General features: G+C 43.2%; 1 protein-coding gene across 1 annotated transcript in view; it reads left to right on the top strand.

Moving 5' to 3' along the window:
• The first annotated feature begins 593 nt into the window (after positions 1–593).
• Positions 594–26,121, top strand: part of RNF150 (ring finger protein 150) — a 178,930-nt gene continuing 153,402 nt past the window's right edge. Inside the window, exon 1 of the mRNA XM_036233509.1 lies at positions 594–1,543. Within this exon, the coding sequence (XP_036089402.1) occupies positions 1,069–1,543 (475 nt within the window). The 5' untranslated portion in view covers positions 594–1,068. The remainder of the gene's footprint in view (positions 1,544–26,121) is intronic.

Below are 26,121 nucleotides of genomic sequence, written 5' to 3'. Positions count from 1 at the left end.
AACTGACGGCAGAACTCACCAGTCTGAGTTTTAACAACCCCTAGGTGATGCTGATGCACACTTAACTCAGATGGGCACTGCCCTAGGTGTTTCGCGCGTGGTGCGGGAAGGGCTAGCCTTCCCCTTTCGCCCTCGGATTAGGGAGCTCGCCCTAGCTGCTCCTGCAAACCAGAAGGTTGTTTACCAGAGGCACGCGCATTTCGCTATGTTTTAAGGCCAGGAAGTTTTTCCTGTACGCTTGGGTCAAGGGGCCTCCCCCTTTTGCCTCCATGAGGATCAAATCGCAGAGTGGGTTGAATTTAAGACCCAGCAGGGGTCGCTGCTGCCTATGAAGAGAGGCCGAGGGAGCGTGGCAAAGGAAGCGCAGAATCTTTGACATCACACGAAGCTCCTCCTCGCACGCACATATCACACACACATAAGACACACACACATACACAGACACATACGCGGAGACTGAGAGGCCGCGCACTCCTCTCTGCCGACTCCCTCCCACTACCCCGGAGCCGGCTCCTCCGGCAGCAAGTGTGTGTCCGGCAAGGCCGCCCGGCGAAGGGAGGAGCGAGGCGCCCGCAGCCCCGGGGACCGCGCGCAGCGGAGGCGGCCGCGGCGCCTGCAGCCAGAGCCGCTGCCCAGCGCTCGGCGGCGGCCGGGACACCCCCCGCAGCACTCCGGGCTCCGGGCAGCCGCGCCCGCCCCCGCCGGGGCCGGAGGGCGCAGAGCCGCCACCCAGCACGCTCCTGGGCCCCCCGCCACCCCTATGAGAGGGGGAGGAGTCGGGCGACGGAGCAGGACGCTCGGCAGCTGGACTCCTCCGCAAGCCCCGAGCGCCCCCACCTCCCGCGCCCCGCCGGTGCCCGGGAAGCGAAATGCTACCGCCGCGCTCCGGCTGAAAGGGGAAGGGGCCGACGCCATCAGCCCGCTCGGAAAACGGTCCCGGGCCCGGGAGTGAGCAGCAGCCAGAGCGCGAGGGGCAGAGGCGGCCGGCCCGGGGTTGGCCGGGGCGGGGAGGAGGGACGGGGCGGGGGGAGGGCGCGAGGGGCGGGGTGGGGGCCCCGGCGGAGAAAGATGGCAATGTCTCTCATCCAAGCGTGCCGCAGTCTGGCTCTCTCAACATGGCTGCTTTCCTTTTGTTTCGTGCATCTGCTCTGCCTGGACTTCACCGTGGCAGAGAAGGAGGAATGGTACACCGCATTCGTGAACATCACCTACGCAGAGCCCGCGCCGGACGCCGGCGCGGCGGGCGGCGGCCCCGAGCTGCGCTCCGAGAAGACCGAGTGCGGGCGCTACGGGGAGCACTCGCCCAAGCAGGACGCGCGCGGGGAGGTGGTCATGGCCACCTCGGCCCACGACCGCCTGGCCTGCGACCCCAACACCAAGTTCGCCGCCCCCGCCCACGGCAAGAACTGGATAGCCCTCATCCCCAAGGGCAACTGCACGGACAGGGATAAGATCCGGAACGCGTTCCTGCAGAACGCCTCCGCCGTGGTCATCTTCAACGTGGGCTCCAACACCAACGAGACCATCACCATGTCCCACGCAGGTGAGCGGCCCCGACGCGCGCGCGGGGGAGGGGAGCGCGCGGGGATGGGGGCGCCGAGACGGATCCCGCACCCGGCTCCTGGCTCCTTTCCGGGAAGTCTGTGCTTTGCAAATGACACGTCTCTGTTCCTTGGACCTGCTAAGTTTTGCTGTGCGTCACTTCGCGGGGTTTACAAAGAAGAGAGGGCTCATTGTGTTGGGGGACTAAAAAGGGCGTGTTCGGTTTAGCGCCGCCTGGACGAGGGCGCGCCGAGGTGGGCTAACTAACTTCTCCAAGGAGGTCCTGAGAGATGGGGTTTGCAGGGCAAGACTCGGATGTTGTTCTCGGTCAGTGACCCGCCCCGCACCTGTTTGGAACAGGTAGATCCGATAACAGCTCTGCACTCGGCCGTGTCCAGGTATACACTCGTGCAGGCGTCTGTGTATCAGGAGGTGGGTAGGGTTTCTGGTACCAGCAGCTCGCCACCGCGAACTTGCTTAAGTCAGGTTTCAGTTCTTCGTGGAAGATTAAAGGTCTCCCCCCACCCCCTCGGTTGGGTTGACACACGTTATAAATAATAAGAAAAGCCCTGTGCTCTGCCAAGCTCTCATCCGGAGTAGCTGACAGGAAGGCACGATGGTAAATAATAATAATCTTCACCAAGCTAAGAAGAGCACGGTGGCCAATAAAGTTATATTTACTTTTGCAGTGTTGCATTATCCTTTGCTCAGTTAGGAAGTTAATTATGCTGAAGATTTGCTTGCGAGAATGAGAGCATTTCATGGTAGAAAGAATAAGTTTTTCTTAAAGATCACGAGGTGCCGAAACTAGAAATACGTTACTGCCCTAAAACGCGATTTGCCGCATGACTGGCATAGCAATGCTTCCGTGGCAGGAAGAACAAGAAGTCCTTTCCAGGCTTATCAGTGCAAGCAGCTAGATTTAGCAGACTCCCCTCCTGGAGCCCAGGGTTGCTACTTGTTTCTATGCGCCCAAGAAGTGAGCCCTCCATCCATACATAGAGCGGTTCCCGGGTTGAGGCCATGACATTCAGAAGAAAAAGTATTTCTGACTTGATTTGCCTAATCAAAAACATTATTTTCATAAAACCAGATTTTAATAAACACTTACGCTACTGAAATTAAACACCAAGCTTTGGCTACATGGGGTGGGGTTACATTCTTTGGGGACAGGTTTTCATTCCCAGAGCTCATGTCACCTATTAGTGAAATACACAATTCATTTGCCTCCCTTGTAATCATCACAGGTGTTTTAGAAGAGGAAATTGTCAACCTTAACACAAACAAGTGGGGTGAGGACAGTTCAATGCTTCTGACAGGCCAGAAAAATGCAGTGTGTTAATTAATGAAGACGTGGGGAGGTAGCAGACGCCTTAGAAAGGTTACAACCGTGCATTTAGGAATATATGTTATACTTTCTTGAGCTCAATAGTTTTGTAGGGGAAAAAGATCATACTATGTATGACCTTGAGTCATAGGAGCACTATTTAAACTTTAATATTCAAGGATTTAAGGACTATGGAAGAGCACTTTAAGTCATATGAAGTATCTTTAAATAAACATTTAATATTTAAATTTGGGGGGTGAAGGAGGTTTCGTGTTTATTTTTGGTTTGTTTGTTTTGTCCTTTAACTGCCAAGAAGATTGTTGGCTGATTTTGCAGGATTCTTTAAATGTTTCCTTGTGCACATGCATGGAATCTTAAACTTGGCTTCTTTTACACAAACTAAGAGGCATCATTTGTTCCTGTCTAAAAGGGTTCTCCAGAACTGCCAACACATTGGATCAATTAATGGCTCGCCTGTTTTTAAAGAAAGCAGTAAGCTGATTTTATGCACAAATGATGCTTGATTTAAGACCCAGTGGAGTAAAGGGCTTAGTAATAGTTTGAAAGTTAAAGACTAAAAGATGTAAAGGAAATTCTCTGCTACCTAATTGTTCTGTTTTAAAAATGTTTTAATGCTGTATCTGCTAATAGTCATGAAACTACCATAATATCATTTGATATATTGCCACATTAGGAGACTCTGTATTCACTTTACTCAAAGATTGCATCGATTTCTGCTTAAGTCTCATTACAAGGAGATGCATGACTGGGTAGCTTTGCAAACCCTTCATTTTCCTCTTAAATTCTTCTGCCTGAATCTCAAACAGTGTCAGCACTGGTCTGGCTGTGAATATCTTACACTTAACTCCAGAATTTGAGGGCTTTAATTTTTCTGGTCAGATTTCGAGTCAGATTTCTAAATTCATTTTAGGAAATACATTTTAGATGCTGATCAAATATTTTTACTTTGTGAACGTGGAGTTCAGTATACCAGAGAATCCTTACATTTGTGAGCTTTTTAAATTCAGAGTCTCTGAAAAGTTAACATCAGCCTTTGCATTTAAAAAAAAAAAAAAATCTCACCTCTCCTCTAAATCCTTTATTTTTGGAACTGATGGCTTTCAGGTGAGGAAAAGATCTGAATTTAGAATTATGCAACCCATCATATACGAGCTATGCATTTGGGGTCATATGACCCAGCACACTCACTCTCTTGGAATTCAGTTAAATGAAAGTTCTCCTTTCTGTATAGCCTGTCTTTTTACCCCCCTTTCCTTTTTAAATGATTTGGCATTTTGCCACTTCTGCAATTATGGTTTCTCATTCACAAAGATTAGAGATTTTACTTTCTAAACCATTTTTAAACCTTATTTAAAATATGACAGCTTTATTGAGATACAATTCACGTGTCATACAACTCGCTCATTTAAAGTATAGTTTAATGGCTTTTACAGCCCTCCTCACTAATTCTGAAAAGAAATCGGATGCCATTAGCAGTTACTCCTCATTACTCTCTGATCCCCTGACCCTGGTTAACCTAGTTAACCACTAATCCACTTTCTTTGTATATGGTTTACCTATCCTGAATATTTCATGTCAATGGAGTCGGGTAATAGATGTTTTTGCGTGACCGGCTTCTTTCACTTGGCATAGTATTTTCAGACCTGTCAGTGTTGTGGCCTGTATCGGTCCTACATTCCTTTTTGTGGCCAAATAATATTCCATTGTGTGTATGCACCGCATTTTATTTGTTCATCAATCGATGGACATCTAGATCCTTTTCACTTTTTGTTTATTAAAAATAATAATTCTACGAATATTCATGTAGAGGTTTTGTGTAGACATTTCTCTTGGGTATATACCTTGGAATGGGTATGTGACCCAATTTCTGGGTCATACGGCAGCCATACGGTTCAGCCTTGTGAGGAACTGCCAGATTGTTTTTCAATGCGACGGCACCATTTCACATTCCCGCGAGCAGCGTATGAAGGTTCCGATTTCTCCGCGCCCTCACCAACACTTGTTATTACCCACCTTTTTTATTTCGGCCATCCCCCATGGTTGTGAAGTGACGTCTTCTCTGTAGTTTTACTTTGCGTTTCTCTGATGACTAATAGCTACTTTTAAATATAATAGTAATCCTTTCTCTGCTTTTCATTTTGTTCCTTTCCCTCTTGCTAGCCATTATTCGTTCTTTCAGCTCATATACTTTTTGTCCTATGAAAGAAAGAGAAAATAGAGAAAAAAAATGAAAAAAAAAAAAAAAAGCCCGTGGACCAGAGATTTGCTATGTCTCCTATAAAAGGCTGTGAGAAACAGTGTGTTTGGTGTTTTGGAGGCTTCTGCCCCAGTTTGCCTTGTGAAAGAGTGACAGGAAGGCCAAAGTAAAACGCTGTGTAGGAACACAGCCTCCACCAGGTGAGAACCCCAAAGGTGAACTTTCAGGTGCAGGTAAAGGCAGTGAGACCCAAATCATCTCTTCAGAGATGGTCAGATGCCTGTGACCTTTCTTATAGTATATACACCGAGGAAAACGATATCAGAAATTTCTAGAGACAGTTTGGGGAAGCGGTTAATTGAGAGTGTAGCCTCTTCACTTCGTGCCCTGGTTCTGCTACTTTCGCACTGTGGATGTTTGAGCAAGTTGCAGCCTCTTGGGCCTTCAGTTTCCTCATCTGTAAAATGGGATATACTGGTATCTACCTCAGTTGGTTGCTTTGTGAATTAAACAAGTTGATGCACGTGTCGTCCTTACATCTGTAGCTGGCACGTAGCTGTCAGTATACATGGACCTGAATGCCCATTGCACACAGGGACACGCAGGCACCACCCACTGGGTAGCCCAACCCCAGGCTCACCGAAGCCCAGGCAGCCTCAGGAAAGAGCCCTTTATTTACTTACCTTCTTGTGCCTTAGAGACCAAAGCACTAACGCCACCCTCTGTGGGTTCCGCGATGTGAGACGGAGGGCTCCAGCTACCTCTGACGGTCGGTGAACGTCTTAGGATTCTCCTGTTGCATTTTTGCTTCCCTTGGCTTAAATCGAAATGTCATCATGACGAGGACCTACCTGATAAACACGGTGGATCGTTAAGATCGCGGGTGAGGTTTGGGACTGAGTCGCGATGTTGACGAAATGACACATCCCGCCGCCCCCCCTCCTTTTTAGAGTGTCTTCGCCATCTTTTTGTCTAGTACATAGTTAAAGAGAAAGGAAGACACTAAACATCTAGCTATCTAGGAAGAACTTTCGAGAGGCCAGGTCCCTAACAGTAACTTAGAGACAGAGGGAGGAAATGGTTGTGGTAACTACCTAGGGAGTAAGCTCAGCCCTTAGTGAGGAGGTGAGTAAATCCCGTTATTCTAGGATTGTCTCCAAGACTGGAGGAGACAACTCAGGAGATTTACTGAGGCTCTTTCCGGTACATGTGGGTAGGTGATTTGGCCATGCAGGTGGTATGTGGTAGAAGTGGGCTCGCAAAGCTGGGCAGTTTGTCTCCTGAGTGTGTGCTTGTTACCACTGCTCCCTGGACCCTCTGAACTCGACAGGATACTGCCAAAGCCGGATGTGGACAGTGGTAACAGTACCGACGCAGGAGACGATCTAGAGCGGATTCCTGCTTCAGGATACTTCAGCAGGTCTACAGGCCGAACGCACTGTCGACTTGCAGGCTGTGTGTCTGCGATGGGAGAAGCGAGGCCTCATGTCTGGGGCTCCCCTCCTCCAGACCTGCCTCTGATTAACCCTTTGGCGTTTATCAGTCACTTTTTCTATTCTGGGCCTCGTTTTCTCACTTATAAAATGAGAGGTTTGGTTAGTTGATCTGTCGGAGCTGTTTGAGCCCCACTATGTAGTCCTCGCACATTGAAAAATCGCAATATTTTTACCGAAATTCAAATTCCTGGCTTCTTATCAGGAAATCTGACGACAGGGGCCCATGTTCCTCCATGGCGACAGGAGGACGGAGCGGACCAGTGGCTGGCCATTTGGCTGAGCCGTGTGCGCCCATTGGTCGGCCTGAGTCCCCGTCCCGTCTTATGGTCCGGCCCTTGGCCTCTTCCACTCACTTATGCTCCTGCCTCAGCTCCAGCGCCTATGTATTGTGGGCCTCAGCTTCATGGAGAGTCAAAGCAGGGTTAGTGAGGAGAGGTTACGGGAAGGAGGTTTAGTAAGGGGGAAAAATGCAAAAGGACACGGAAGAGGTTTCCTTGGGATGTGAAGCTTTCTCTCGCACTCCAATGGAAACGAAACGGGAATGTTGCAGATTGCTGAACTCAGGGTCCGTGCATGGGTCCCAGTGGATGGCGTCTGAGGGGCCTTCCGCAGCCTGGGAGCCCATGATTCTCTGCCATTTAGATATGTAAGAGACATTTCCTAAGAGCTGAGGCTTCATTTTTCTCTTAAGATACATTGAGAAAAGCTTTCATTTATGGTTGGTCTATAATTTCCCAAGCCAAAACGATCTCACCCTCCTCCCACTGTTTGGTTTTTATTTAGTTATTTGGCGCTCAACCGTACCTCTTCACTTGTCTCTCTACTGGCAGACAGGTATCCAACAGCCAGGAATTCCAGACTCTGTTATCGAAAGCCGTAATTCAATGTCAGTGTTAAATAACATTATTGTAGTGTAACTTAATATGGTCTGGGCATTTCAAGAAATGGTGTGGCTTGTTTACTCATTTCAGTTCATAGAAATATATATCTGGGGGATTTGGAAGGAATCCTACCTTCTACCTTCTAATCTTTAGTAAGAATTCCGTCTTCATTTCCCCTGATGCTTCTGTTTACAAGAATCCCCTGGCTTCTCGGAAAGGAAGGGGTTTTATGATCATGAAATCTGAAAAGGTTTAGAAAGATCCTGGGACTTTATAACTCATTCTTATAGTTTTATGTAGAGGACTGACTATGCTTCCGATGCAAGATTAATTTGTTTAGAAACCAGTCGCAACCTTGAGGAGGAACTTAACCATTTTTGTTACATTTCTGGACATGAAACTTATTATGTAAAGAATTTGGTATTTTCCTAGCCCCTGAAAGGCTTCAGTTTATCCCCAGAAGAGATACTTTATCTTCTATGTACTGTAAGGAGGATCTTCACTTATTACTGAGTGACCGAAGTGATGCTGGAATTCATGTACATGATAATGTAAATTGAAAGGGGCTAAATTTGGATTAAAATGAAATTAAAAATCCTGTTCAGATTATTGCAGCTCTTGAGGATTTTATTGTCATATCAAACCCAGAGAAATAGGGCAGCGTTGTGCTGTGTGATTGTACTGCTGAGCTGCAGTTATTGTGGGTGGTTCTATTAAGCAGAGATCTCACCTGTAGGTATAACTTTCACAGATTAGTCACTTGGTAGTTTAACATACGACAGAACGTGTGCTTTATGGATTAAAGTTAAAATATTAAGATTAGGGCTAGATCTCATTCTTATACGTTTTTCTATGCAAGAGAGGAAAATTAAATTTCTTTTGCTGGTTCAAAATCATTGGTTATTAATTTATTTCTATAAGTATCATTTAAAAAAAAGTCTTGTCTATTCTGTAATATAGTGGTATTTAAAAATATTTTCCAATAGAAAGAAGCATCATCTGTCATAAAAATAAAGTTTATGTGTTAGACAGGCTTTTTCATATTCAAAGTGTGAACATACATTTTGTAATAGAGATTTTTTTTTTAACAGTTAAAAGTATTTTTGTATTAAATATATGGCTTATTCATGTCCTTTCCAGGCAAAGATATGTAATGAGTACACACATTGGGTAAAATCCAGGAAATGTTTTGTTTTGTAACTGATTCAGCCTGGTATCTCTCCATCACAAATGCTTTTTGACACACGCAATCCACCTAAGCACTATTGAATAGGCAAAGATTTGAGGTTTTACAGAGGGGTCACCCCCCTTTTCTTCTTAAGTATGCCTTTCACCGGGTCCCCACTTTCTACGGAGTATACTGTCTGCTGATTCTGTAGCTATGAACTGACTACATCTACATCAGGAATGTAATTCAAATGACCCAAAGAGATATTTTCCTCTTTATCAAAAAGAGGCTTAGAGTGTTCTTTCTCCCAGGTGCTCACAAGACTGGCCACCTCTCTCAGGTCTCTTCTCTAGCGCGATGTCATCGCTAAGGCATTCCCCAGCTCCCCTGTTTAAAATAGCAGCTTTCCTCCCCAGATCCCGGCCCCAGCACACCCTGTCCCTCCCCCTGCTCCACTGCCCGTTATCATGTCTCCTCCCACCAGAATGTAAGCGCCAAAAGGAGCAGAGGTCTTAGGGGTGTGTGTGTGTGTGTGTGTGTGTGTGTGTGTGTGTGTGTGTGTGTGTGTGTGTGTGTGTGTTCATGGTAAAGCTCCTAAAGCCTAGGCAAGTCCCCAGCGCATGGACAGTGCTCGGTATTTACTGATAAGATCTGATAAATAATGAGAAGGATGGACCATGTTAATGTGTTAGTCTCTCATTTCATGAAAAAAATATTCTATGACACTGAAAGATTTTTTTCTTAGAAAATGAAATCGGGGAGATTCTAACTTGAGTCTCCCATTAAAATGTGGAGTCATCTTGTAGAATATGGTGCAAAGTGGGTTGCCTGGTTCATATTCTTGGTCTTAAAGGAGAAAAACATACTAGTGACAAGCGGAAGACACAGGGTATCAAAAGTTGTAACCAAATACAATTCCGTGCGTGTGTTTATTGTCCCGCAGCTTAGATAGATGAATATAGATGTAGATATAGATGTAGATATAGATGATATGAATATAGATAGATGTATCTATCTATCTATCTATCTATCTATATATATATATATCTTTTTAAATGAAAGACATGTCCCTTACAAAAAAAATTGAGAATACGGAACATTTAAAAAGAGGGACAAAGATAACAACCATCATTAACTTAACTATAGTATTTTTTCATAATGTGGATACCTGTTTACTTTTATCAAATTAGGAATAGGTTCCATATATGGTTTGTAGCTTTTTCTAAATTTAAGGGTACATGTTGAAATTTCCTTAGTGCTTCCATGATATCTCTGTGTTTCCATTTTTCCCCTGTATAAGCAATGCTCCTATACCTACCTACTTATGTACCTAATAATGGGTACGTAGCCATAATTGCTTTCTTAGGTCACGTCCCTGAATACGGCTCCAGTTAGCCCAAGGCTATTCACGTGTAGCCGTAGAGCAGGGTTTTTGGATAGCCCATTTAGTGAGGTCTTCAGATCTGTGCTCACTCCGTAGGATGCTCTCCTTCGAAGCAGAAACGCCTGGCGGCATTGGTGCTGCCGATGCTGCCGCTGAGATCCTAGCACAGCTTTTCTGCGTCACTCTGTTCCTAAATAAACCAGCTTGGCAGCTGGGGCGAGCACAGAAGGAGGAGAGTCAGCAGAGATGATGGAATGGAATCAGTGATACACTCATCAGGATTATAGTTGGTGAGACCCCCCGCCGTTTCCTTACACCCGTCCCTCTGTGTGTTGGGGACATTAAACGCAAAGCGAACAGGGAGTTAGGAAACTCGTGTTTCAGTTGTGGTTCTACCACAGATTGGCTTTGCTGTTGGCAAGTCACTTCCCCCTCTGGGTCTCATTTTCTTTAATTTGAAAATGATGAACAAGAGGCTTCTGGAGAGGAACTTGGTTTAGATCTGTGATTTTTCCATCGTTGCTTCACAGTAGAATCAGGAAGTTTAAACATCACAGATGCCTGCAGAGATTAGGATGTAATTGGTCTGATGGAGGGAGGGGAATCTTTAGACGATTCCAGTCTCCAGCCAGGGTTGACGGCCACCACTCTGAATGAATCTAAAGTCTTCTTTGGGTTCTTATGTCTCATGATTTTTTATTAAGTATTTTTCCTTTGACATCAAAATCCTACATGAAAAAAAAATGTTTAACTTCTTAACTATAGTTGTTAAAACTATGATGGTATGTACAGTTAAGTATTAACCTCAAGACGTGAATTAGTGATTCACTACTATTAACCAGATTTGAAGACCAGCAAGAAGGCAAATAAATGGCAAACACAAGAAGTGGAGGAAAGCACGAACACGAACGTCTGTAAGACGGTCACAAAGAGCACGAGAATAGGTCAGAAACGAGTAGCCGTTTCAGGGAAGTTGGGTGAAATTGTATTCACGTGCTGAATGTCCATGATGTTTAGGGTAGTCTCTGACATAAGATGCAGAGATATCCTGGTATTTTTACCAAGTGTGAAGTACACCATTCCACCCATTCCACTCATCGTGATGTCGTTACCCAGTTTGGGAGGCAGTCTAGCGGGGTGGAAGAGCGAGATTTCACCATCTAGGATGTGAGCACGGAGGGAAAGGGGCCGCCTAGAACGGGGGTCTGGCCGGGCAGGGGGCGGGGCGGGGGATGGAAGCTCAGGAAGCAAGTGATTAACCTCAGCTTTTGAGCCTTAACCGGCGAAGTGGGCTTCGTGTCTTATCCATCAGAGCTGTTCTGAATGCTTCCACCGCATAATGCAGTAAAGGGGAAACCCTGAGCATTTAACAAATCTTAACTCTCTTTGTCGTCGAAAGAAATGATTTGGAATTGGACTACGTCTTACCGCTTTTATTGTCACCAACCGAGTCCCGGCTGTCACTATCTCTGCCTGGACTGCTGCTCCCACCTCCAGCTGATGTCCGGCTTCCATTCCCACGCCCTGTAATCTGTTTCCCAGACAACAGACAGAATGAACTTTGCAAATCAAAGGATATCGCTTGCCTGCTCGAATCTTCCAGGGGCGTCAGAGCATACTTGAAACCCTGTCAAAGTTCCTGCCGTCGCTTCCAGAGCCTGACCGGATCTGACCCCTGCATCCTGTCCAGCCCCTCCTCTCATCGTCCTTCCCCTGACCCTTTGCCAGCCCCTCTTGCCTACCCGCTGTTCCTCAGACATGGCAAACTTGCCGCCACCTCGGGGCCTTTGCAAGCCACCCTGTTTTCCCCAACTTTTTTGATGGACTTATTATTCACTCAGCAAACCATCTCTTTATGAAATATCTCTTTATTCTTTTGAAATCCGTGAGAGTGACTTCCAAACAAGAATATCTGATAGCCATTTATCTACTTTCCCCTTATTTAACCAATTCATTATTTTTTTTTAAATTCGGCCGGCCCTTATGCCACTTGTACCCTAGGGGAAATCTCTTTAGCAAAGTACAATTTGGTAGTATTGTAGAATCCTGGGTCTTTGTACTCAAGTGAGCAGGGAGAGTTTCCAGTCGCCGCCCTCCATTTTTGCGGATTTCCCCCAGGTATTGATACGGCTCACCTCTTCATAACATTCCTAACTCTACTCAGTTGCCCCTCATCAGAGAGTTTTCCCTGGCCATGTTAAAAAAAGAAAACGTATTGCTACTCCTTCTTTCTTCCCTTATTCTTCCTTATTTTTCTTCGTAGCACTTATCGCTACTTGAACTTGTTATATTATTTCCTTCACTGTCTCTATGAGAATAGAATATAAGCTCCACCAGAGGAAGTTCTTGTCTTGTTAGCAGCTGTATTCCTAGAGCCTGACACATAAAAGCCATCTGGTAAATAGCTATTGAAAATATGAATGGATAAATGGATCCAACCATAATTCTCAGGTGCATTGCTCACTTAAAGGATGAAGCAATGACTGTATTACACTTACTTCATCTGCCTTGTGTTGAAGGCAAGATTTAATTTGAGTGATTGAAAACTTCATTTTTTATCCTGTGCACAGCAGACCTCCTCTTGCTGGGCCTGTGATGAGGGAGTCATCTACTCACTAACCTGAACTTAACCCTTAATGAGGTACCTCCTGGTAGGCCTTTCCAGCTGCTGAGAATAGTGACTAGGGCAGGGGTGGTGCCCTGAGCCTTTCCCTCTGGGCTCCCCTTCAGGAGCGTCGGGAGGCCTGGAGCGGGAAGCCACTCATTTCCTGAGATCTGCTATCCTCCTTCCAGTGTTTCTGAGGAGTCCGGGATGGCTACTTCCTGATACCCACAAGCAAGTCTTCTCTGTTCTGAGAAGCTTTGCTTTGGGGGTCTGCAAAGGGAGTTTTTACAGATAATGGAATCGAAATGCCCTTTGAAATCAGCTGTTGTCAAACGCAGAAAAGAAGTAGCTGGAGATATCGAGCCGGGAGATGTCTTTGCAGGGAGTTGGGCATCTGACGGACTCGATACTTCAGGGGGACCTGAGTGATACTAGAAGGAAATCTTATAGATTGACAGTAAACCCTCTCTGTATAGTTGGTGTATGAACATGTGTCTCTGTGTACACACTGCTTCATTCCAGAAGAATCTGAAGCTAATGGGGCGGGGAAAAGGATGTCAGGATTTCTCCAGAAGAGGGAAATAGCAAATGACCAGTGAGATATGCCATGTTGGGACTTTCTGGGCAAGGAGAAAAAGCTCAAGTGTTCTCTTAAATCAGGATAAGAAAAGAGGAATTGGTTAAAGCCATTGTTTGCATAGCAATTGAAGTTTGTTCTGGAATGAATTTAATCTCCTGTGTATTTGCATACCTTTTTAGTTCTGAAAAACTATATACATATAGAGTTTGAAGCAATCAAGTGATATTATCCTGATTGGTTTAATAGCTCATTTCAATAGAAAATACACATATTGTATCATTACTTTGTTCTTTCTTCATTTTATAAATGCATCCATTATATGAAAGTAATGCCATTTTGTTGAGATGCATTCTTACCTGGCTCTCTCGCCTGCTAGCCTCTGAACTTCCTGAGTGAAGGTGCTTGATGTGCCCAGCCCTTTACACTGGTAACTAGCACAGGTTTCTTGAATGATTCCCTGTCCGTGGTAATAATAATACCACATCTGATATTATAACATCATGACCCATCTTGATGCCATTCTCCTGGTGGGAATACTTGTAGTTTAGACTGAGGGTTTAAAGGAAATAATTAGCATCTACGAAGCTAACACCTTGCAAACACTAAAACTATGCAGGAAAGGTAAATGTCCCTCTCCCAGGGCTCTGCTCAGAAAAAGCATGAAGTGATGCTTTATTATAGTCCGAGTCATGTAGATTCAAAAAGCCTTAGTCTCTTTCAACCTCTTGACTTCTGTGACTACCTTTAAAAACCATTCACCTAATTAAAACTTGATTTTTAAATTTTTTTTTAATTTTTTAATTATAGTTGGCACACAATATTAGTTTCAGGTATACAACATAGTGATTAGACATTTATATAACTTACAAAGTGATCATTCCAATAAATTTAGTACCCATCTGATACCATACATAGTTATTATAATATTATTGACTATATTCCCTGTTTTGTAACTATCAAATTGTACTTCTTAATCCTTTCCCCTTTTTCACCCAACCCTCAACCTCCTTTCCTCTGGCCACCCTGAGAATATTCTCTGTATCTGTGAGTTTGTTTCTATTTTGTTTCTTTTGTTCTTTAAATTCCACATATAAGTGAAATCATATGGCATTTGTCTTTCTCTGTCTGACTTACTCCATTTGGCACAATACCTTCTAAGCCCATCCATGTTGGTGCAGATGGCAAAAGTTCATTCTTTTTAATTTTTTTTTAATTTCTGAATAATATTCCATTGTATATATGGAATATATACCTCTTTATCCATTCATCCATTGCTGGACACTCAGGTTGCCTCCAGATCTTGGCTATTGTAAATAATACCATAACAAACATATGGATACACATGTCCTTTCAAAGTATTATTTTGGGTTTCTTCGGATAAATACCCAGAAGAGGGATTTCTGGGTCCTTCTTTGTCTCTTGGTATAGCCTTTGTTTTAAAATCTATTTTGTCTGTATAAGTATTGCTACCCCAGATATTTTTTTTTTAATTTTCATTCATGAAATGTCTTTTACCATCCTTTTACTTTCGGTCTGTGTGTGTCTTTTGATCTGCAGTGAGTCTCTCGTAGACAGCATATGTAAGGGTCTTGCTTTCTTGTCCATTCAGCCACCTTTTGATCAGAGCATTTAATCCAGTTACATTTAAAGTAATTGTTGAAATGTAGTTATTGTTAATATATGGTTATTGCCATTTTATTATTCCTATTTTTGATTTTATTTTTCTTCTTTATCTTAAAGAGGTCCCTCTAACGTTCCTTGAAATACTAGTTTGATGTTGATTAACTCCTTTAGCTTTGTCTTGTTTGGGAAGCTCTATCTGTCCTTCAATTCTAAATGATAGCTTTGCTGGGTACAGCAACCTTGGTTATAGATCATTTTTCATCATTTTGAATTTTTCACGTTAATCCTTTCTGGCCTGCAAAGTTCCTGATTTCAGCAGAAATCAGCTGACAGTCTTATGGGAGATCCCTTGTAGGTAGCTAACTGCTTTTCTCTTGCTGCTTTTAAGATTCTCTCTTTGTCTTTAATCTTTGGCATTTTAATTATGATGTGTCTTGGTGTGGGCCTCTTTGGGTTCATCTCATCTGATACTCCTTGCGCTTCCTGGGCTTGTATGTCTCTCTCTTTCTCCAGGTTAGTGAAGTTCTCCATTATTATTTCTTCACATAGGTTTTCAATTCCTTGCTCTCGCTCTTCTCCTTCTGGTACCACTCTCATGCAAAGGTTGGTACACCTGATATTGTCCCAGACCCCTTCAACTATCCTCATTGTTTTGGATTTTTTTCTTGTCACTGTTCCGATTGGGTGTTTTCCGCTATCTTGTCTTCTAATTCGCTGATTTGACCCTCTGCTTCATGCAGTCTACTGTTGATTTTCTCTAATGCGGATGCCCTCTAATGTATTCTTCATTTCGGTTATTGTATTCTTCATTTCTAACTGGTTCTTTTTTATGCTAGTTCTATCTCCAGTTTTATGTTGTCTGTCTCTTTGTTAAAGTTTTCACTGAGTTCTTCTACTTTTACCCTAAGTTTATTGAGCATCGTAATAACCAGCAATTTGAACTCTGCATCTGGTAGATGACTTGTCTCCTTTTTGTTTAGTTCATTTTCTGGACCTTTGTTCTATTCTTTCGTTTGGGACATGTTTCTTTGACTCCCCGTTTTGGCTACCTCTCCGTGTTCGTTTCTATGTATTAGGTAGGGCTGCTATGTCTTCCGGTCTTAGTAGAGTGGTCTTATATAGTAAGTGTCCTGCGGGGCCCAGTGGTGTAGTCTTCTTCCCTAGGCAACTGAGTTGGATGCTCTAGGTATGAGTTGTGTGTGCCCTCCTGTTATAGTTGAGCCTTGGTGCTGTTTGCACATTAATGGGAGGAATTGAATGTTGGGATGATTGACTGTGAGGACTGGCCAGTGATGAGCTGACCCTGCAGAGCGGGATCCACGTTCGCAGGGCTCTGGTGCCCGCTCAGTTTGCTTTTGGGGTGTGTCATCCTTCGGTGCAGCCCCTAGAAGCCAGTCGCTGGGCATGCCAGCCCCAAGGTCTCCTGGGAGGGGACCTGCCACAGGCAAAGTTCAGCTGCAGCCTGTGCCCTTCCCGGGGCTACCCGGCAAGAGTCACCAAGCAATTTGCAGATGGCTTTCCACTCGTGCTGGGTTTACAGGTGCCTCAAGAGCCCATGCTGAAAACTGAGGCCAGCAGCCACTAGTGCCAGACTTGGGGCTGCTCAGCAAGAGGTTGGGGGCACACTAATGCCAGATGCTGCTTGTTTGGGTTTGGTGAACTTTTGAGAGATTTTAGGAAAGTCCTCAGGGTAAGATAGGCTGTTCATTTGAAAGATTTTGGGAAAATTCTCAGCATGAGACAGGCCTTTCATTTGAAAAAGCCACTTGAAGCTGCCTGGTTGGGCCTACAAGTTGGGCAGGGTTTCAGGGAATCACCTGGGCAGAGCAAACAGTGTTAACCAGGTTGATGAGGACTCAGCTATGGCAACCACCTGGGTCTTCATGCCAGGAGTGGGGTAGTGTTCAACAAAGGACCAACGGCTTCCACCAGCACTTCTGTCTGGGAGAAAGGTGCCCTTCCAGCCCTCACCCTGAAGCCAGACAACTCAGTTCCTCCCTGTGTGTTCCTGGTGCCTTCCAAGCTGCTGCCCTAGCACTGGAGCACTGAGCAAGTAAGTCCATCAGTGGGGAAGTCTGCACACAGGTCTTTTGAGAGGAATGTCTGCGACTTCCTTAGCCCTCCATCTCACTGAGCCACCATCCCTGCTAATTTCACAGCCAGCGCTTAAGGAGCCCAGAGTGGGTCCAGGATGCCCTGCTCCCGGCAGGGAAACCTCTAGAGCTGAGATATCCCTCCTGATTGTGGTTGTGGGACCAGCCTGTCTTATGTCTCTGCCCCTCCTACCAGTCTCAAGGTGGCCTCTTCTGTGTGTCCCCAGTTGTAGGACTTCTGTTCATCCAGAGCTCAAACAATTCCCAATGATGAATGTTCTGTAGTTTAGTTGTAATTTTGATGTGGTTTTGAGAGGAGGCAAGCACAGCATCTACCTTCTACACCATCTTGACCAGAAGTTAAAACTTGATTCTTTTAAATTAAAAATTGTTAGTCTCTTTGGTAAAATTAAATGACTTTTGCAATTTGGCTTATGGCTGTCTGAAACGAATCAACCTCCTTTTCTATTGCGATACTATATTAAGTATATCTTATTACTCATAAAAAGTCTTGTGTTTAAGTATATTAATTGAGTTATTGTGGAAAATATATTACATTGTAGGTAAAGAGAAAAAAGCCATTTTTTTTGGAAGCTAATTAGATTTCATGTTAAACCGTAGCATAACCATGAGCCTGTTCACTATTTTTATATTTAGACTTTGAAAAAGTGGCACATAATTACTACAGTACAGTTTGTGCATTTCAGATAAGTGATATTTTGGCATTAGAATGAAATTTAGGAGTAGGTTAAGGCATTGGAACAGTGCATGCTGTCACTGTTATTTAAATTGTGGCTTATTGACTCATGCAAATATATTATGCTGTTTCCTATTTGCAGTTCATCACGTTTACCAGTAAAAAGATTTAAATAGGAAAACAAAAAACAGCTCTAACTTTAGCCTTTGATTGATTTGGTAACTGAAATGGGGCATCATTTTTCAAAGAACAATAGCCCTGAAATAGGCCATTACCTTGCCTGGCTTATTTGATAACCACCACACTTATTGTTAAAAAGAGATGTGTTGTCATGCAGGGAGACAGATGGGGGGGGCAGTCATTGTCATGGAGCATTCATTCACCACCGTCATATGCTTCTGGGTGAGTCTTAGCCCCAGGTTCTGTCAGTCTTTTTCAGAGGAATGGGAACATTGGTGTAGTGGATCCATTGCCCTTTTGTAGCTAGCAGGCAGTTTGAATAAGATATTATCTCAACACCATGTAGCAAGTCACCCATACGTGTAACAGTGTTTGCCATTATTTAACATGTTCTAGGCCGAGAAAAACTCAAGATATGAGGAACGCAGGATCATCAGAAACGTGTTGTGTCCAATTGCCACAGGGCGGCGGGGTTCACATGCAAGTGGGCATGACAAAAACCCTCTCCACCTGCCAGTGCCTTGTTGTCTAGCAACTCAGTGATGGACAAATTGGGACTGTGCCTTTGTGTTCATGAGTTCAGGGGGCCATACGGCTGTCCTGACACCGCAGGGACCAGTCCCCGTGCAGCCACTGATAACTGGGGAGCCTGTCGGCAGCCACTGTGTGAGGGGCACACCGGCTATTCTGAATAGCTACTGAGCTCTGTTTCTCACAGATATCTTCTCTTCCCTTGGGAGACTACTGAGGAAAATGATCTTTTTTTCTTTTTTTCACGTAAACAAAGACATCCTCTCTGCAAACCACCTCTTCTGGTTCCAGGCTTGTATATGACATTCATCACCTTGTTTATTAGAGGAACTCAGCATATCTTTGTGGGCCGAATGAATATTAGAAAGAAGAGAATAGACACTTGTTATGAACACATACGGCTCCAGGCACTGCATTGGGTATCTTTTGTACTTGACGTCTTTGACAGACCCTGTGATTTTTAAACTTGCCCGAAATCACAGATGGACAAAAGCAGAGCTAGCATTTTAATCCAGATCTGTATAAATTTTACCTACATTGTGAGGCATATAGAGTTTCTCTGACTTCTACTAAATTTTTATGTTTCAATGTGCTTTTCAATTAATTTTTTTATTTTTTAATTAGAGTTGACATTCAGTGTTATTTTATATTAGTTTCAGGTGTACAGTATAGTATTTAGATATTTATATCACTTATGAAGTGATCCCACTGATTAGTCTAGTACCAATGTATTTTTTGTGAGAGAAAAAAAAGAAACTTTTTTTAAAACAATAAGCTGTCTAGAAGCATCGTTTCCCCTAAAACTCGGGTAACAATAATTTGCTATTGTGATTAAATTTGTTGTATGTTTGTAGCAATGCAATTCTTTTGTCGCATGAGAAAATTTTCTTACTGAAGTATGAAGTATAAATTACTATGGATTTAATTATTCCACAAGTCAAACCTTGCTGCCTGTGGATTGGTAATGTCCTTGGTGTATTATAGTCCTTGTCTATATATTTTGTCTTAAAGAGTAATTATAGGTATTCGAGTGATTTATTTTCATTAGTTGAAAATGTTCTTCTTGGAAAGTTGAGTCAGGTTCCTGTCCGCTAATGCAATAAACTAAAAGGATCTATGCAGATTTCTACCAATAAGTGTTATTATCCTACTGTGAGTTCCCTAAATTATTATTAACATTTGCAAACCAATACCAAATCCCAATTACCTGAAAAAAAATACTTCAAAATCAAAAATAAGAAAATCACACCATTACCGTCGTTATAGGAATTAGAACTATATGTGTATACATGTGTATATATAGTATAGAGTTTAGAATTTTAATTGGGCTTGGATGATGTCTGATTCATGTCATCCCAGAACAGTTTTGCTTGTTCGTTAAATTGCTACACCCTTGATTTTAAATAAGATTCTCTTCAATTATATTTGTGGTTCCTCCAGCTCAGTAATCCATTTGTCTATTTTTAGTGTTCCTCTTGGTTGCTTATTTTACCATAAATCCTAGTACTTTCACTTGTACGATTCCTCTCTGTACATAGTAGTACTTAAATTTTTTTTTTGTTAATGTATTATGTTGTTTTACTTTGTGCACAAATCTCCCCAGATGCAAATAGAGGAGAAAGGTCCTCACAGTATGAACTCATGTCTGCCTGAAGGTCAATGGATTTATATTTTTTTCCTCTCTGTGTCATCAAAATTACCCAAATATGGCTTACATTATTTTTCACTTAACCACAAAATAAAAACAGACTTTTACTGAAAGGAAATATTTTAGAGATCATCCAGTTTAGTTATTTTATTTTATTGACTATAAATTACAATAAATGTTTGTTAAAAAACACTTTTCCTTTTTTAAAAAAAAAAAGTATAAATTATTCATTTTATTTTATAAATGAAAAACACAAAGCCCCAAGAGTTAGTTTATTGCCCGTGGAGACTACACTGCAGGTGATAAGTGTAGTTGGGAGGGAAACTTCCGTGGACGTTACCTGTGAAAGGTCCAGGGGCTGCTTCCTCTGGATTAGAATTCTCTCCCTCGCTCGGCACTATTGGCATTTTCAGCCCGATAATTCATTGCCTCGTACGTTGTAGGTTTTGTGAGTGCTGGTTAATTTCTGGTCTGTCCTTACTGCTAGGGCGTGGCCTTCACAGTATTTGCCAGATAACCTCCTTCTTGATGGATCCTGAGCAGTAATTTTCATCCTCCAGTAAGTACTCTGAGAATGCCAAAATAGCCAGTTAGCTTTTTAGCCTCTTACCAGTCGCTTTCTGATTGGTTTCAAAGCCTTTCGCCCTGATAATGAGCAGCGCAGGAGTCATCAAAGGCCTCAAGAGGAAATTGCATCCACCCCGTTCTCACTGCTCTGGCCCCTTTCTATCATCGTGGTTCTTGGGCTCAAGTCCTGGCAACTTTGGTAGCCTTGAACTCCATTTTTTTTTTTCATCCCAACCAATAAAACTAGGCAAGACTAAGCAGAGCCTAGGCTTCTGTTTTCTGTTTGGTCACCATGGCGTGAGACCCAAATTGGCAAATTCTGAGGCAGAAATAAAAAATTTAAAAATCAATGAAAAAATAGAGGAAACAAGTGTTGGGCTCACCTCAGTGTATGTTTCTCCTTTCTAGGATCTTGGCACTTTGTGTCCTTGTTGCCTAGGTTACTCGCATGATCTTTAATAGCTATTTGTTTGATTTTGTTCTTAATCCATCTTTTATCGTGGTTATAAATGGGAGGGTTATTCTGTTACAGTCTGCTCCATCTTAGGTAGAGGAAGAAACCTTTCCTTATTTGTTTTTGTTTATGCAATTCTATTCCTAGGTTTGCCCTAGTATTGATGATGCACCAGTTTGTAATCTAAGAACCCTCGAGTAGCTGACAATGTAGAGATGTGTAATTTATTGAAATAGACCACAGTATTAAACGAGAAAAAAATTTAAGAAAACAATTAAAAGCACATGGTACCAACTAGGGTCTTTAAGAATTAACCCAGTCGGAAGAATTATGAAGTCTGACCCACCCCAGGAGTTGTAATTAAATGCCTAGGTCTGAAGTAGGAGCCAGCCAAGCGTGCTGCAGAGATGTGAGCTGTATTTGGAGAGGGTTTCACACCATTCCTCCCTGAATAACATGCTAAAGATAAAGAGGGAAGTGCAGCAACTTCACTGTGAGAGGAGTCCTTCCGAGATTGTCAGAGGCCAGGGAGAACTGGAACAAGTTGACACAACGTGAACCACGCCGGCCGTAATAGAAAATGTAATTGGTGTGCTGGGATTTGTCAAAGGACAACCAGAAGATCTGAATGAACGAAATTGGCTGGCGATGTTCTGCCTTTGCCTCAGCACAGCGTAGTGGCATTTTAATGATTCAACAAAAGGGGAAATGTGTGTGCGCATCCCATTCGAAGGGGTGTGTTAATAGCTAGTTTAAAATGGCTTGATCTCTTCTAGTTTTCTTGAAAATCCTACTTATATGGAAAGAGCGGTAATACACAGTACAGATAAAATCCCCTTTCCACAGAGTCCAAATGGCATGGGAGTGTCGTCGGATAATGTAGCAGACCTCACGACTACTTTCACAGGTCATTGTCACCTGAGCGCCGTTAGTACAAAAGGAAACTAACATTGGTCACGAATCCGCTGCATGTCAGTCATTGTGCTAGCCTGTCACGATATTATTTAGACAGGCTGCATTGTTTAGTGTAGTTACAGCCAGACTAGAACCAGACTGAGCAGACACAAAGCCCGGCTCTGCCTCATAATAGCTTTGCTACCTGGGACAAGTTAAACAATCTCCCTGCTTCGGTTTCCTTGTGGGTAAATGGGGAATGATGATAACAGGACCTATTTCATGGGATGCTTGTAAGAGTTAAATCAGTTAATATATGTGAAGCTTTTAAGTATATAATAAGTACTCTAAAATATTTGGACCATAAAAGCATTTGCTAGTAAGAAAGCAAAGTAAACCGTGATGCTGGGATTCACACCAGTTCTAATCAAAAGCCTGTGCTTTTTCTCTCTAATATAGTCCTTTTACTAACTAATACGTCATATCATTATGCTATACAGATCACGTTAAATTGATCCCATGCTTGATTTCTAGGCACACTAAATGCTAAGGTTGATAAAATATTGATTTTTTTATTGCGTTTATATTTATCCCCAATTTGGGCACTGGCTGTGGAATGTTTTAATTTTAATGTGTTTTAGGTGAAAGACTAGACATTAAAATATACTCTTGGGTTATATTTAGTATAGTTGCCTCTATTTGACAGTACCTTTTCTATACTTGATTTCATTTATTTTTATAATGAAATACTTCATAGGTAGAAACGATACTATTTATCTCACCTTACGGATAAAGGAATTGAAGCTCACAGAGTGTGAGTCCTGGCCAAAGTAGAACTCAAATTTACATCTTCTCACTCTTAATTCAAAAGTGTTTTCTCCCATGTTTACATACCCCCTTAGTGGTTGTGAATTGAGCGCTTGGCACGTGTAGGTGTATTAAATGCTAACTATACGAAGAGCAAGATACCGCTTCTTCCAAAACAGATTACCATCCAGCACAAAAGGAGGGTGTAGGAAGAAGGGTGTGCGATGTTGTTAGCATGAACAGAGTGCTGTAGGACACCTGGGAATGATTAAGCGGCCTCGAGATTCGATGGATGCTGTACAGAGGAGGTGACATTTTGAAATCATCCAGGTCTTGAGAAAAGTATAATATGGGAGCACTTTAAGCAGAGGAAACCATTTATCTGATTGTTGAGAGAAGGTGAGTGGGCCGCAGTGACAAGTCGAGGCGTCGTATGGTGAGATGGGACTGAAAAATAGTTTGAGATGGGAAGGATGCTGGGGAAGTTGGGCATTTTCTTATCGGTAACAGGAAACCATTAAGTTTTTAAGGGAACATTGTCAGAGCTCGATTTTAGAAAATAATTGTGCTAACAGTACCGAAGAGCCTGTGTAGGAGACACGGGTTTTAGGAAATGCTAGTAATGAGGCTGATAACAATAGCCTAGAGATTTCAGAAATAATTTCTGGAAATTGGTATCTGAATATGAGGGTGGACTAAAAAATGACATTTTGGGATGGGTGAATGATGGGTGTTATATAAAATTTTTTTAAAAAAAGAAATACAAGGAAAAGAAGAGGTTTGGCAGGAAAATGGGACTTTAGTGATGAGCATGTTGCGTTGGAGGCTGCCGAGGATAGACGGACGCCGGTGACATCAACATGTCCCCAACAGTTGAAACTACAAGGATGGGTGGGCCAACCCCAGAGGGGGTGTGAGGACCGACACCGGGGTGGAGCGGGGCCAGGAGGCAAGTGTTTTGGGGGTGAGTTAGAAGAAAGCCAAAACGGCTAAAGCGATGGAAACCTAGAAACGAGAGAATTTCAATAAAGAGGCACAAAACAGTGCCAGATGCGGCTAAGAGGTCAGGAGGCTGAGGCTACTGGATTTGACATGTACCGCTGCCCATGTACTAGATGACATCAGAAGTCCCATTCAGTTAACGTTCTGGCTCTCACGATGGGAGTTTTCTCTAGATTTGCCCAAAAGCAAATAATACGAGGCAAATCTGGAGGAATCATTTAATTTACACAGTCATCACCAGAGGCCTATTTCTGTTTATCTACGGATATGAATTCGGTACTGTTACTGCTACTCCTGGTATGTAAACCTCCAGAAAGAAATTTGTTAATGGTTGGGTCGTATCGCATTTGGAAGACTCATTAAATTCAATTTAACCTTCTGAATAATAGGCATACAGAGTTCGGATTATAAAAGTGAAGGCAAAACAAAGTGATCATGTTAATATTTGGATGCCGAATCTTGAGGGGGATAAGTAATGTCTGGGGGCTGCAGTTGGAGTATAGAGAACGGAACGTGTGTGTGAGGGTGACAAAGTGAAAGAGACAGATCCCCGTGATGGGACCGGAAAGGCCCAAGTTTCTGTTTAAGCCTTTCTAGGGTGCTTTCGACTTAGACCTCCTTTCCCAACTTGCAAAGACGTCAGCTGGTGCTTTAGCATCTTCAGTATTTGGATGGTCGCTATTGATGCTGTTGCAAATACAGGCATTCTAGGCCTTCCAGCAACCATTACCTTTTTTTTTTTTTTTTTTTTTTTGCAAAAAGAGGTTGACAGTTGGGGCTCCTCTTATGTCTGCAGTCAGTTTGGATTTGGGACATTGGATGGAATCATCCAATTATTGTTCTATAGAATGTCGCTTATTGAAGTCTTCAGAGAGGGGAGAGCAGTGTTTTGCACGAGCTCATAGGACATACTGTTTTTAATCTATAAAGAGATCTCAAGGTAAAAATCTAGTCATTGGAACCTTGCAATCTTCTATGATTAATTCTTTTGCCCTCCTAAAGAATATAAGCATTTCAACTGCCAAGTTGCTACTCAGCTCCAATTGCCATTAGCTTTGTTGGAGATGGTTCAAAACAGATAGAAGAGGTTTCTGTCCTGGAAATTTTGCCGAGTGATCGCATTGTAAGCAACTGGGAAAATGGCCCCTGTGGTTATGCTTGGAACCCGTGTCATAAGGATGAGCAGATACTTTTTCGGAGCTCGTTTGTGACCCCTGACCTGACTTGCTGGAGTCGCCATTCTCTTCTTTGCACTCTGAGCAGTAGTCACCAAACATTCTCCACCGGGTTCAGGGGTGAGCCAATTAGGTGGTGAGCCATAAACCAAGAGAACTCGACCTCCTCTCCTTTCCTCTGAAGCCCCCAGACCTCATCACCTCTTGCCTTTCTTTACAATTCCTGATCAGAACACACTGTCGCCATCAAATATTTCCTTATTGCAGTGGTAGCCTTGTTAAATTTTCATGGATTTATTCAGAACTGAAGTCAAATACTATGTCACCTCTGCAGCCTTGTCCATTAAAAATAACTAAATTGATGTCCCAGACCTTTGTGTTGGGAGGTCAGTGTAAATGGAATCATTCTAGTACCTAAGGGGACAGAGGTTGACATCTAAAACTTCCACTCTAGTGTTTCTGAGATTTCCTGTAAATAGACCAATTTAATTACATTTCCACTTGTCTCATTAACCTTTCATATTAGTTGTTTTCCTAACTGCAATTCAAAACATAAATTTAGAAAGTTATGCAACATTCTTGAAAATGAAACAGAAAAGAAAAATATTACAATTCAGAGCACATGCTAGGACTAGCTATTGTTTTTGCAAACTTTTATTACATAGCCACAAGTTCGTGTGAGAGGTCATAATGCATTTAAAAACTCCAGTGGTAGATAATATCCCAGGGATTTGCCATGGCTTTTTCTCTATGAGAATGCCCACAACTTTTGGCATTATGAGCCGTGTAATCTCCCCTGCGCCCATGAGGTGGGGAGCAGGCCCACCCCCACGGCAGCAGAGATGTTTGCTAACAGAAGCCCACCCCCACCCGCCAGGGCTCCCATGTGGAGGGCTGTGTGGAAGGCTGTCTGCACAACCTGGAGGCTGGACTCTCCTGTTCTGAAGCCAGGAGGATCTCGAACACTCTCCCTAGGTTATGCAGAGGCATTTATAGTTTTTATCAGAGACATAGGCCTGTACAGTCATGTCGGAGCAGGGTCCCCAACAGTTTTATCTCTTGTGAACGAGCAAGTAGGATGCAGATTCTCTAGAACAGTTTGAGTCCAGGCGGTGGAGCCTACGCAGTCAAGGAGAAGGGCTCTGTGCCCCAACCTGCAAACCACGAATGTGAAGATTATGCAGCTGGTCTCTGCATTTGAGAAATGGAAGTGAATGAGTATATGGCAGAGAATCAGGGGACGAGAAGG

The sequence above is a fragment of the Rousettus aegyptiacus genome, unplaced genomic scaffold, assembly GCF_014176215.1.
Source record: "Rousettus aegyptiacus isolate mRouAeg1 unplaced genomic scaffold, mRouAeg1.p scaffold_m13_p_16, whole genome shotgun sequence".
NCBI lineage: Eukaryota > Metazoa > Chordata > Mammalia > Chiroptera > Pteropodidae > Rousettus > Rousettus aegyptiacus.
The sequence above is the reverse complement of the archived record's forward strand: the minus strand, read 5'-3'. Positions and strand labels throughout refer to the sequence as shown.